Source organism: Armigeres subalbatus, chromosome 2 (genome assembly GCF_024139115.2).
Source record: "Armigeres subalbatus isolate Guangzhou_Male chromosome 2, GZ_Asu_2, whole genome shotgun sequence".
NCBI lineage: Eukaryota > Metazoa > Arthropoda > Insecta > Diptera > Culicidae > Armigeres > Armigeres subalbatus.
The window spans coordinates 107,256,339-107,270,407 of NC_085140.1; the positions used below are offsets into that span (position 1 = coordinate 107,256,339).

The following is a 14,069-nucleotide window of genomic DNA, read 5'->3' on the forward strand; positions in this document are numbered from 1 at the left end:
GAAATTCCAGAGGAATTCCCGGGGGAACTTCCAGAGGAATTCCCGGGGGGAACTTCCAAAAGAATTCTGGGGAACTTCCGAAGGGATTCTCGGGGAATGCCATCGCGTGCGGAAGGATTTTCTATCGACGAGTGCTGTCTCCAAATTTCTAATATGACATCAGCATTTAGTCGAATAGGATTTTTATTGCATAGTTCTGTTTTCTCATTGCGTCCATATGAGCAAATCAAACCACCTTCCTTTTGCCAGTGGAGATATATCAGCTTCCAAACTGATATTCTTCCTCCCCTTCATACGGGAGGTTGGCAGAAGGAAGGTCGCGATATGTGCTATCGCAAATATATTGCCCTCCGCTCGCTTTCAAATCGACTTTTATAAAAACATTCTTTATGCCTGCCGTATCCTAACGGAACTATCAATTCTATACTTTCGCCTCTAATTCTATCATGAACATGTGCGTCTAAGTCTGGAAGATGATATTAGCATTTCCATATCATTGTAAATCGTTTAACTTCACGTAGAAGTAACACACACAAAATCATTAATTTATTGTCTTATTTATTTCAATTGTTTATCTGATCCCATACCTATATTTGATTTCAATTTATATATTTGGTATAGAGATGAGTGATGTTTAACGCTCGCACACTGATGTGCAACTCGGCATGTGTAAATACATGTTTGTTTTCCTTCTGCTCATAACCTCAAAATTGATCGAGTCATCACAATGGTTGCGAAGGAGTCTATTATTCATTTTTACCCAAACTTTGCTGAGTAGCACCATCTAGGAGTGTTTGTTTTCCTTTTATCGCCACTCACACATTCGGACGTGAGAATCTCAATGCTCGTGTTCACAAATAGGAATACGCTTTTTTCTAGTGTCACGCTAGATACAAAGTTGACGGTCTTTTTACCGCTCTCATCGCTCCTTTCCTGCCGTGCGCCGCAAGAAAACATGCTGTTGGCTGCTCTCCCGAAATGGTAACTTCTGTAGTGAATTTAAAAAACTTGGTTGAAGTAAAAAGCTTCCTTCAAAATTTATTGCGGTGACATATACTTTTTATTACATCAAAATGATCGTTGGAAAAATTCAAAACTTTTGTCAGTTGGATTTTGCGAAATTCGGTTACTTTGTGCCTCAAATCATCGGAGAGAGGTACTGAGAAGCGAAAATTTCAGTTCTACAATAGTTCAGTATTTAGAGCTTAATTCAAATTTGGGAAACAGTAGGTCCATGAAATTTTGTAGGAACATTCCTTGATAAATTTCAAAGAGATTGTCAGTTGGGATAAGCGAAATTCGTTCCCAATTCCGAGTTATAGACATTTTAGTACGAAAATAGCGCTCTACCGCGAGAGAGCTTCCCTCAGACCTTAACCGAGGACGCCTACAAAGCTCAACAAGCCATTTGTGAAGATTATTTATATGAGATCAAAAAGCAACTGGCTATTCGATGACAACAGATCGCGCAACTCTCGAAACGCATCTCGACATCGACTCCGTCTAGAGTACCTGGTGGTTTCCGGCAACCCCCTCACAACCATCTTTATCTCCTACAAAATCGGAATCGATCCAGAGTTCCGCGAAATGGCATTATAAACCAATACCTGGCCAAAGCGAATACTGTTCCGGAAGTTCGAGGATCGATCCTCGGAAAACTTGTGGCTACCCCGCCCCGTCCGGATACACGATCGGGATCTCAGACGAAATCGGATCATTGCCGACCCCTGCGTGCGAGTAGATGTGACTTGCTTCCGTTCAGATCGTGCATTATCGCACTTTGAATTAATGCAATGCCCTTGTTCCTGTACGCCAGAACGCACTGCGTTTCACCCTTATGTAAGACCCCGAACCAGTGCAAGATATCACTTCATGAAGTATGGCGAACTTATAGCGCTTAAATGTGCCTCCAACTTTGTCTGAAAAAAAATTGCTGTAAATATGTAACCAGATGCGTGGGAGGCAAAATGTCATTCAAATGACATGTGACATTTTTTACTTACTTATGGATTCTGTACACCTCCGGTGGTGGAAAGGGCTGACTTGAAAGATCTCCATCCGGAGCGTTGCCCAGCTATCGCTTTAACCTGTTGCCAGGTTAGATTTCGGTCGACTTCTTTTATTTCTTTATTGAGGCTTCGCCGTCAAGAGCCTCTGCTACGATATCCCGCTGGGTTCAAGTCTAATGCTTGTTTACAGATTTCGTTTCCGCCCCTTCATAGAATGTGGCCGACCCAACCCCACTTCCGATCCCGAATTTTTGTTGCTATCAGCCTCTGATGACAACGACGATGGAGCTCGTTGTTTGAGATCCAGTTGGGAGGCCACCAGGCCCGAATTATATACCGCAGGCATCTGTTACTGAACACCTGCAGCCGTTGAGTGTTCTCCACTGATACACACCATGTTTCGCTAGCGTATAACAGCACAGATTTCACGTTGGAGTTGAAAATTCGTATTTTGGTGCGTTCACTTATCTGCCTGTTTTTCCAGATATTTCTTAAACTCGCAAAGGCAGCCCTTGCTTTCTTGATCCGTGCGCCTAGATCGATCTTGGTACCGCCGTCTGACGCCATTTGGCTACCAAGATATTGGAAGCTTTCAACATTCTCCACTGGTTGCTCGGCTACTGTGAAACTGGAAGGAGTCACCGTGTTTACATCCAACGATTTGGTTTTGTTGACGTTGATGACTAAACCTGCCGAGGAGGAGCGCTCGGCAAGGTCGTTGAGCTTACTCTGCATATCAGAGCGCCGTTGCGCGAGGAGTGCAACGTCATCAGCCAATTCGAAGTCGTTTAGGTGTCCCATGGTTATAGACTGCCATAACCGCCCGCGGTTTGGTTCACGGTCAACGAAGATAGAATACATCCTTGCCTCACACCAGCTCCGACCCGGATAGGGTCGGACAGGACCCCATTGTGCAGCACTCTACACGGAAAGGCCTCGTACTGTGCTTCGATGAGGCCGATGATTTTCTCAGGAACTCCCTTGCGTCTCAGGGCGCCCCACATATTCTCGTGATTGAGACGGTCGAAAGCTTTTTCGTAGTCAATGAATACCGAGAATTCGTTGACCTGCTCCAGAATGATACGGAGCGTGACAATCCGGCACGGAATCCTGCCTGCTGCCGCCGGAGAGTAGCATCGATCTTCTCCTGAATCCGGGCTAGGATTACTTTGCATAGAACTTTGAGAACGGTACACAGCAACATAATGCCTCGCCAGTTATCGCATACAGTCAGGTCACCCTTTTTGGGTAACCTCACTAAGATACCCTGTATCCAGTCGACCGGGAAAGTTGCAGTGTCCCAGATATTACGAAATAAACGATGCAGTAGTTGAGCGGATGTCATGGGGTCAGCTTTGAGCATCTCGGCTGATATGCGATCGACCCCTGGGGCTTTATTCGATTTCATGCTTTGAATGGCTGTTTGAATCTCTAGCAGTGATGGAGCTTCGGTATTGACGCGTGTTATACGTCGGATCCTAGGCAGATCATGCCGAGGTGGTGATGCCCTGGCTGGCACTTGAAAAAGTTGTTCGAAGTGCTCGAGCCAGCGTTTCAGCTGGTCAGTTCATTTATTCATTTATTTAGTCTACATCTAAACAGATAACACTGAATCAACAATTTGACGCCACAATACACGGTTCGAGGCCGCATCTCTCCATCCTCGGATACGCCCCACGCTCGCCAAGTCGTTCTGCACCTGGTCTGCCCATCTCGCTCGCTGCGCTCCACGTCGTCTCGTACCTGCCGGATCGGAAGCGAACACCATCTTTGCAGGGTTGCTGTACGGCATTCTTGCAACATGCCCTGCCCATCGTACCCTTCCGGCTTTAGCTACCTTCTGGATACTGGGTTCGCCGTAGAGCTGGACGAGCTCGTAATTCATTCTTTGCCGCCACACATCGTCTTCCTGCACACCGCCAAAGATGGTCCTAAGCACCCGTCTCTCGAATACTCCTAGTGCTTGCAAGTCCTCCTCGAGCATTGTCCATGTTTCATGTCCGTAGAGGACAACCGGTCTTATAAGCGTCTTGTACATGACACATTTGGTGCGGTGGCGAATCTTTTTTGACCGCAGTTTCTTCTGGAGCCCGTAGTATGCCCGACTTCCACAGATGATGCGCCTTCGTATTTCACGACTGACATCCCAGACAACCACACATCGCATAAGATAGCATGATTCAAATCGTTTACCGATACAAATTTCATCGAACTCGCATTATGGTGCGAAGCTTATCAGTTTAACCTTCTGTCTGTGCTCAAAAAAACTTACGTTGTCTGTGCTCTGGGGTCAAATTGACCCCAAATTGAAATTGCTATAACTTTTTTAATGTTAGGCCAATTTTTGATTTTTGGGGCTGTTTCGAAAGATAATTTAATCATCTTTCAGATCGTTACCAAAGATTGACTATATGTGGGCGGGTTCATCGCGGGGAGGGGTTTTAGTGAACAAGGGTACAAAAACAGTGATTTTTCATGATTATTTTACTTATATCCGAAAATCCTACCCATTTTGAACTGCAACTTTTTAAAAAGGCTATGCAGGAAGGCATGTGCTTTGGCATGAGGCGTTGATAAGTTTAGAACTCGGCCGCCAGGTAGTGGTATATTTGAATTCATTATTTTAGACTACTCAAGATGTTCCGATATATAGAATTCTCCTCAGTGTAAATATTCTTATCGCACAAATTAAAAAATGGGAAGAAGTGCTCATTATATTGAGCACCGCTTTGTAGTACTAGACATCCTGAAAAATGTTGCCGAATACAACTTGGGTGTAGGTATGAGGGATCTCAAGCTAAAGCAATATTTCATATATGCAAGAATATTGCAAGTACACTAGCGCCGCCTATTTGTAAATATCCTTATTATTTATTCCCTCACATGACAGTCTATTCCCACCAGACGAACTTTGTTACAGACGTCATCTTTATAAATTTCAAAATTGTGCGATAAGAATATTTACAATGAGGAAAATTCCATATATCGGAGTTACTTGAGTAGTCTAAAATAATGAATTCAAATATACCGCCACCTAGCGACCAAGCGCTAAGCTAATCAATACCTCATGTCAAAGCAGACGCCTTCCTGCATAACCTTTTTGAAAAAATGTAGTTCAAAATGGGTAGGATTTTCAGATAGAATAGGCATGAAAAATCACTGTTTTTGCACCCTTTTTTTTACGAAAATCCCTCCCCGCGATGTACCCGCCCACCTATAGTCAATCTTTGGTAACGACCTGAAAGATGATTAAATTATCTTTCGAAACAGCCCCAAAAATCCGAAATTGGCCAAACATTAAAATAGTGATAGCAATTTCAATTTGGGGTCAATTTGACCCCAGAGCACAGACAACGTAAGTTTTTTGAAAAAAGGACACTGTAGCGCATATTTTCAAGATTTTTCAAGCGAATTTGCACCTAGGAGACAGATCTCGGCGAGTTTTGCCAAACTACCAAAAATTAGGAGAATCGGTTGAAAACTAAAAAAATGGCAGCCACTCAAAGTGGCCTGGGGTCATATTGACCCCAGAGCACAGACAAAAGGTTAATTATAAATTTTCCCGCATAGTAGGCTATTTTACGAGTTCATTCCAGCTTCATTTGTTGACATCGCATATTCCTACAAACAAACTCAAGTTAAATCGGATTATCTGTCAAAAGGAGTTTATTATCACAAACTACATCGCAATGAATAACAAAATAACTCGCTTAAAAATCGTGCACATCGTATACACCACCGCATAATGTCGGGTAAGAAATACACATATATCGCCTCCACTTTTGTACGTAAAAAACGTTTTCGCGACTGATAAGCGATGAAATTTGTGCGCATAGGCATCGCATAACAGAAAACCAATTCTGTTATGCATGCATTCTGGTTGTCTGGGATTGTTATCAGCCGTTAGCAAGGATCCGAGGTAGACGAATTCCTCGACCACCTCGAAGGTATCCCCGTCTATCGTAACACTGCTTCCCAGGCGGGCCCTGTCGCGCTCTGTTCCGCCCACAAGCATGTACTTGGCTTTGACGCATTCACCACCAGTCCAACTTTTGTTGCTTCACGTTTCAGGCGGGTGTACAGTTCTGCCAACTTTGCAAATGTTCGGCCGACAATGTCCATGTCATCCGCGAAGCAAATAAATTGACTGGATCTGTTGAAAATCGTACCCCGGCTGTTACACCCGGCTCTCCGCATGACACCTTCTAGCGCAATGTTGAATAACAGGCACGAAAGTCGATCACCTTGTCTATGTCCCCGGCGCGATTCGAACGAACTGGAGTGTTCGCCCGAAATCTTCACACAGTTTTTAAACACCATCCACCGTTGCTTTGATCAGTCTGGTAAGCTTCCCAGGGAAGCTGTTCTCGTCCATAATTTTCCATAACTCTACGCGGTCTATACTGTCGTATGCCGCCTTGAAATCAACGAACAGATGATGCGTTGGGACCTGGTATTCACGGCATTTTTGAAGGATTTGCCGTACAGTAAAGATTTTGTCCGTTGGCGAGCGACCGTCAGCTGGTCAGTTGGGTCGGTAAATAACTGATCATTCGCGTCTTTCACAGGCATCGTTGCATTCATCTATGCCCCTCTTAAGCGTCGTGAGATATCGTAGAGGAGGTGAATGTCCCCGGTTGCGGCGGCTCTCTCTCCTTCGTCGGCCAGAGAGTCTGCCGACGCTCGCTTGTCCCGTCGACATGAGCGTTTAACTTCCTTCTCAAGAGCCGCGTATCGTTGGCGGGCTAAGACTTTGGCTCCTCTGGTTTTCGATCGCTCTTTCGCGGCTTTGGCTTCTCTTCGCTCCTCTATCTTCCTCCAGGTGTCATCGGTGAACCATTGTTGTCTCTGGGGATTGTTCTCGCTGGTGAGCATGAGCATGAGCAGGATAACCGTAGAATTCGTAGTTGCTACTCCGTGATTGACTAGAACTTGCGAAATTGCACAGGGAACCAATTGAATGGAGCTTGGGTTTAGCTATCATTCTCAATGTGCAAATTTCGGAAATTCAATGCATTTTACTAAGTCAATTACGGCGCCGGCCACGTCCTTACGGTCATCAAGGGAAGGAAGGATTATTAGTTCAACTCTCGTTGCTACTAGAGACCGAGTATACCTCTGCATCTCCACGATAGTCTTAGGATAGGATATTGTGTTAGTACGAAGGGATATATTATCTGGATTCACTTTGGTAAGTGATGCGATCTATGGGATAGGAATATATGAATGAGAATTAGAAGTATTAGAGTAATGAGAAAGTATTAAAGTGAATTCTAATGGGATTCATTTTTTACAATTAGAATTTGAATGCTATTGGATTCTAATATCACGCACACGTCTACCACACCATCGCTACCCGCACATCAACCTCACACATTCTTACTTGTATGAGGCCTGCACGAGCATAGCGACCGTATATAGCGTTCGTATGCGGGTACAAATGAATACCAATCTATTTTTACATTTTATTTACTGCTACTAAGTAACAGGCAGCTTTTTTTTTAACAATTCTATATTTAGAATCATACTTGCTAGCAATGAGAATTTGATTTGCAAAGAGATTGAGTTATATGATTAACGAAATTATCTAATAGGAAATTGGAAAGGGCCAGGGATCAAACCCTTAATCTCCTGCTTATGAGGCAGAAGCAGTGACACAAGGCCACCAAGCACCCTTCACTGGGGATTGTTCTCGCTGGTGGCGATGAAGTCATTCTTGATGGCGGTCCATTGGTCTTCCACACTGCCACCTTCCGGAATATCTGCAGCACGCGTCTCCAGTTCTTCAACGAAGGACCGTTTCACAGTGGCATCTTCCAGTCGGCGTGTTGTGAACCGTCGTCCAACTCTCTCCTCCTGTCGTCGAATCGGCGCAATGCCGGCCTATTTTGCCGATGAGGAGGTGATGATCAGACGCGATATCGGCACTACGTTTATTCCGTACATCAAGAAGGCTCCGTTTCCATTTTCGGCTGATGCAGATGTGGTCGATTTGATTTTCTGTAAAGCCGTCAGGGGAGACCCACGTGACCTTGTGAACCGGTCGATGAGGGAAGAGCGATCCCCCGATCACCATGTCGTTATTACTAAGCGAACAGCTCTCCTTTTTCGCTCATTTCTCCGAGACCATGGCGTCCCATAATGCGCTCATGGTTCGAGTTGTCGGATCCGATCTTCGCATTGAAGTCGCCCAAACAGATCTTGATATCACTGTTCGGAATTTTATCTACGACAGCATTGAGTTGACAACGAGGTAGTGGTCGGATTCAATATTCGCACTGCGGTAAGTGCGTACGTTCGTGATGTCGGAGAAGAATTTACCGTCGATTAGAACGTGGTCGATTTGGTTTTCCGTTTCTTGATCTGGTGATTTCCATGTGGCCTTGTGGATATTCTTGCGGGGGAAGAAAGTGCTTCGGACTACCATTCTGCGGGAGGCCGCAAAGTTTATGCATCGTTGGCCGTTGTCGTTCGATACGGTATGCAGACTATCCGGTCCAATGACCGGTCTATACATTTCCTCCCTTCCTACTTGAGCGTTAATGTCGCCGATGACGATTTTGACGTCCCGCAGTGGGCATCCATCGTATGTCTGCTTCAGCTGTGCATAGAACGCTTCTTTCTCGTCGTCGGGTCTCCCTTCGTGTGGGCAGTGCACGTTGATGATGCTATAGTTGAAGAAACGGCCTTTTATCCTCAGCTTGCACATCCTTGCGTTGTTTGGCTACTACCCAATCACGCGTTGGCATTTTGCCCAGCACAATGAAGCTGATTCCCAATTCGTTGGTGGTGCCACAGCTTTGGTAGAAGGTAGCCGCTCTATACCCGCTTTTCTGTCCTGTCCAGCAAATTTCCTGCAGCGCCACGACGTCAAAGTTGCGGGGATGTAATTCATCGTAGATTATCCTGTCGCAACCTGCTAAGCCAAGCGACTTACAGTTCCATGTTCCAAGCTTCCAACCGTGATCCTTTATTCGTCGCCTAGGTCGTTGCCGATTGTATCGAGTCGTATTATCTTCTATGGTTGTTTTTAAAGGCGGCTTATTGGGCCTACGCAAACCTCCTGTCTCGTCGGAGGACCGTCGTGTCAGGTCTGTTTAGCGTCCCAACTAACACCAGGGCTTGGGCTTGTGCACTTTGAGCGACACACGGTCGCTTTGGCGGAGCCTACTTGCGGATACATGCAGCTTTTCATAGAAGTTTAACCCCACCACATCAACATTACACAACGGCATTACAACTCGCACATGGCCTGGGGAGGGATCGTCAAGCCCTTGGACATCGTCCATGCTGTCCCCAGAGTGAACGAGTGAACGAGTGCTAATTGTTATTTAACCATAAATTGTCACAAGTTAGATAATTTTCAGATAATGTTCCTGTTAATTTAATTTGCATAAAAAATGTATCATCTGTTTGCTAATGATCAGAACAATAAACATTCTGAAAAATATTGTTGTTGAATAATGCGAAATTTACACCTACACCAAGTTCATACAATTGAACAACGCAATTCTATTTAATTCCTCCACAAAGCCTGAAGTGTCCTGGAATGAACAGACAATCGAGTTTTGTGCACGTACCTATTTGTAAAAATTGAAAGCGTGTCTGCAAAACATCCAAAAAATCTGACAATATCCATTCTCAATGCAAATGAATCAAATTGAATATGATAGGTCATAGGCCGCACATGTTTCATTCTATTTTTCTGTCTTTCAAAATAGAAACGCAAACATCAATTCTAATGAATTTTCATAAATTCCTCTCATTTCAGCCTCATCACCATTCACCTCATCAGCTTCCCGCACTCACTTATCCGCAATGGGTGTGCGTAACTTTTCCTCTCTGACCCACGTGGACGAACGCACCGGCAAGGCAACGATGGTCGACGTACACGACAAGCATTCGACCAAGCGGGAAGCCAAGGCGCAGGCCACCATTTATGTGGGGCCCCTGATCTCGTCGCTGATCGAAAACAACGATCTGAAGAAGGGCGATGTGCTGTCGATTGCCCAGATGGCGGGAATTGTCGCCGCCAAGAAGACATCCGATCTGGTTCCCCTGTGCCACAACATACCTCTGTCCTCGATCAAGGTGGAAGCGAGCCTGAATGCTTGCACCCACGAGGTCAACATTCTGACCAAGGTGAAGTGCGACGGCAAAACCGGGGTCGAAATGGAAGCGTTAACGGCTGCCTCGATCGCAGCGCTGACCGTGTACGACATGTGCAAGTCCGTTTCGCATGAAATTTTGATTAAGAATATTATGCTGGTGGAAAAGACGGGCGGCAAGAGCGACTACTACAAGCTGGCCAACAAACCTCGGGTGGAAGTGAAGAACGACGACCCACCGATCGTCGTGAAGCGTTACAAGACTGATCCCATCACAACCCGCGAGGAATTCGTTCCAACCCACATTTGAACCCAGTGTCCCTTTCTTTTCAATTCTTACTACTTTTCAACTATGTGCCTTTGAATTGAATTATTCTCATTTTTATTTCGGCTAAGACTTGGTACACAGACAAATATTCGTAACAATTAATAACTAATAATTCGTATCTAATAATCATAACAAACAAAAACCAAGAGAAAGTAACATGGCGGCTTTTTTCGACAAAAAAAAACTCAATCAAGTCAGAAACCACTTCAAACCACTTCTCAATTCTCGATCAATTCGCATTGACCGAATGTCCAAATGATGCATCCGAATTTCAAAATATGATAGGGGGAATGACGGCTTTGGCAGGTTTTGTTCTATTATTGGCAGGGGCGTTTTTTATGACTGACTAGGCTCAAATTTGGCCTAAACATTCTTTGCATATCAAAGAATATTGTGGCCAAATTTCATAAAATTCGCTCGACAAAAAACCCCTGCCAATAATAGAACAAAACCTGCCAAAGCCGTCTTTCCCCCTATGTGTTACGACTGTTTGTCTGCTGTTCGAACAATTTTACTTACATTAGAGTTACAATCTATGATTTAAAAGCAAAAAATCTTCTTATTCAAATTCAGTCATATGATTGACCCCAATCAAGAGCCATTTTGTTACATCCTCTCGAAATCGCTTGCAAACTAACCACCAGCTCCCCGTAGCTCTCCGTGGCCAGTCCCTTATGCTTCGAACCATCTGCCAAAATCTTCGAGTCTCGCATTTCCGGATTGACTCCGGTGAGCCAGCTCATGGCCGCCGACCATATGTTGCTATACTTCGGCACAAAAAGTGGCGCCCGTACGGTTCGCCTCGTTCCCATCAGTGGGCAGTGGATCCTGGCGTAGCCCCGATTGGTTTCCACATTCCACAGATTATTCCCGTACATGCTGAACACGATCTGCGGCCAGCCGTGCGGGTTGGTTGACTTCATTGTAAACTCCAGCGGCATATTGAACACCACCGACCGATAGTCGCCATCCGGTTTCGCACTCTGGGTTATGCCCGAACGCATGCCGGACACAAGCTCCCAGTCCGGCCCGGCAACGATATCATACCGACAGAACAGACTGCCGCTGTCGGGTCCCATCGGGAAGTAGGCCGACTCCAGCTGGCCGGAAACGGCCAAATGGAAGAAACTTTCACTGTTTTCACCGGTACCATCCGTGCCGGCACCACTGGCACCGTTACCACGTCTGGCTGATTCTTTCATCATCATTTGTAGAATTTAATTCTTTTTAAGAAAATTTAAACTTGGAAAAGTTATTCCGCAGAAAACTTAACAAAGCTATCGTTTGCTACTCTCGTTGCTCTTGGTTACCGGTGGGTTGGATGGAGAGCGAACTAAACTGACTTGCATGCAAGTATTTTAACTACAGCCACGTGCTTTCTTTCTTTGATATATTATGTGCGACCCGATAGATTGGATTCATTTTTTGTCATTAAATTTAATATAAATACATAGTTTTTAAAATGTATATAAAAAGGTATGCTTGCAGCTGTGAGGCGTTGGTTTTCCATTGTTTTCGCCTCCCTTCTATCAATATTAACTCGTAGATTTAAGATGCTATATCATGAATCATAATTTACACAAAAACCATATAAACATAGTTGTAAATACTTTAATAAAAATAAATATCAAACCAAAATATTATATCGTCTGTCCGAAGGCCGAAATAGGATTATAAGAAATCTCCTTCTTCTTCTTCTTATTGGCATTACATCCCCACACTGGGACAGAGCCGCCTCGCAGCTTAGTGTTCATTGAGGAATTCCACAGTTATTAACTGCGAGCTTTCTAAGCCTAGGTTACCATTTTTGCATTCGTATATGATGAGTCTAGCACGATGAAACTTTTAGGCCCAGGGAAGTCGATTTCCAATCCGAAAATTGCCTAGACCGGCACCGGGAATCGAACCCAGCCACCCTCAGCATGGTCTTGCTTTGTAGCCGCGCGTCTTACCGCAGAAATCTCCTCATCTACTTCCAATACGCTTCGCAACCACTACGAATCCTTTAGGTTTTGATCAACCTCGTTGCAGTTTGAAATCAATTATTGGCATTTAAAAGTTACATGAAGAAGAAATGGAAAGATGATATTGATAAAACTCTTTTCAAAAAGTTCAAAAGCAATTTCATTAAAACGGTTTAAAGTACAGGGTTGGACTTAAACCTAAAACTGTGTTGAAAGTGTGATTTTCTACCTATACCGATGATGCTCGTACACTCTTGTCTTGTCCGGAGCAATACCGAATGTAATGTCATATCCCAGCTCGCTCGTTCTTGGGCCGGCCGCACGCGCATCTCCCTCGATTGCACACAGCCAGCGAGTGCGAGGTCTGCCCCAAAGCTTGCACCGGAGCCGACGTCTTCTGCCAGCTTCTCTGCTAAATATCATGCCCAGCCCACTGTAATGTGCCATATTTTATCAGCCTACTGATGTTGGCATTATTGTACACTTGGTACAAACTCGTGATTCATGCGTTTGCGCTATTCACCTTTTGCCATTACGCCAAGCATTGAGTGCAGTATTTCCCGCTCAAACACGACAAGAATTCGCCAACCGTATAGAAAGTCGCTGCAAGACAGCCACAATTGACCAGTGCATGATGACGTAGGTTGACAGTTCACAGAGCTTGTTTACAAGGAATTAGTTATGAGCTGCTTCCGGAAAAACTGTTTTGTGATTAATTCAGAATATTGATGTCTTCTGTGATTGATTTATGGTAGGAATCAAAGCATATAACTAGAATATTTGGATCAAAATGATTTTGAACGAAAATTACGGATTTTTATTTTCAGCTAATCGATTTTAATTCTAACACCCTGTAAACAAGCTCTGTGAACTGTCAAATAAGTGAGGTTAAGTCAAGATCTTGTATTATGGTCTACAATTCTTTTCACCTCACGGCTAACGTCATTATCGCACTTAATGAGTGTTCCTAGATATACACTGCCTGTAATCGCATAAATGTTCCTTATGAATAGGAAACCCAGCAAAGATGGAACAACTATGCGGTATAAGGCAGCACTAAACAGGGGTTAGACAAAAAGGTTGAGATAGACAGAATTTTGTCGAAATTTATTAACTCAGCCTAACTTTGCATAGAATTATTCAATTTTGATAAAACCGGGACCATCGGATGCAGACACTCTTCTAGTAAACCTCAGTTTGGCCCTTGGCCACCGGAGATGTTGGGGTTTTCCTGGGGATGTGTTTAAATTGCAATTTTTCTTTTACTGGTCATTTTATGTATGTGATATTTACTTTTATCATATTTTATGCTTTCTCCAGAAAATAGAACTAATATGCCGACGATTGCTGGCAGTAGATCAAAAATCCTTTTAAAATATTATGCAGAGATATGGCCATTTCCGTAAAAACATATCGGAATAAAGGCTTCCCCAGACCTAAGCGATTTCATCGCTGCGACGGCGACAACTAGTCGCCGCGATTTTATCGTTGGGTCGCTGCAGGCAATGATCTATTTACGCTTCCATACCAACGGCGACAGAATCGCTGTCGCCAAGTGATATAATGCGAATATGGGTATTTAATTTCATGGCTTTGCGAGACGATGATTACAGAAACATTTCCAGGGTGATAGTGTCCACTGCCACCCCAAGTAACCAAA

At 44.3% G+C, this 14,069-nt stretch overlaps 2 protein-coding genes across 3 annotated transcripts in view; one reads left to right on the forward strand and one right to left on the reverse strand.

The window, feature by feature from the left end:
• LOC134210605 (molybdenum cofactor biosynthesis protein 1) overlaps window positions 1–10,601 on the forward strand; it is a 50,570-nt gene extending 39,969 nt beyond the window's left edge. Inside the window, exon 6 of one of the 2 annotated variants that reach the window (XR_009978840.1) lies at window positions 9,781–9,919. Coding sequence is in view for 1 of the 2 variants with exons in the window: in XM_062686727.1 (XP_062542711.1) it covers window positions 9,781–10,427 (647 nt within the window). In the remaining variant the exon portion in view is untranslated. Of the gene's footprint in view, window positions 1–9,780 lie in introns of both variants that reach the window. The other variant, XM_062686727.1, reaches the window with a different exon arrangement.
• A 225-nt stretch (window positions 10,602–10,826) lies between these two features.
• On the reverse strand, window positions 10,827–12,085 carry LOC134210606 (B9 domain-containing protein 1). The gene has a single exon (XM_062686728.1). The coding sequence runs from the start codon at window positions 11,651–11,653 to the stop codon at window positions 11,015–11,017; it is 639 nt and encodes a 212-aa protein (XP_062542712.1). The 5' UTR covers window positions 11,654–12,085; the 3' UTR covers window positions 10,827–11,014.
• Between the last annotated feature and the right edge of the window lie 1,984 nt (window positions 12,086–14,069).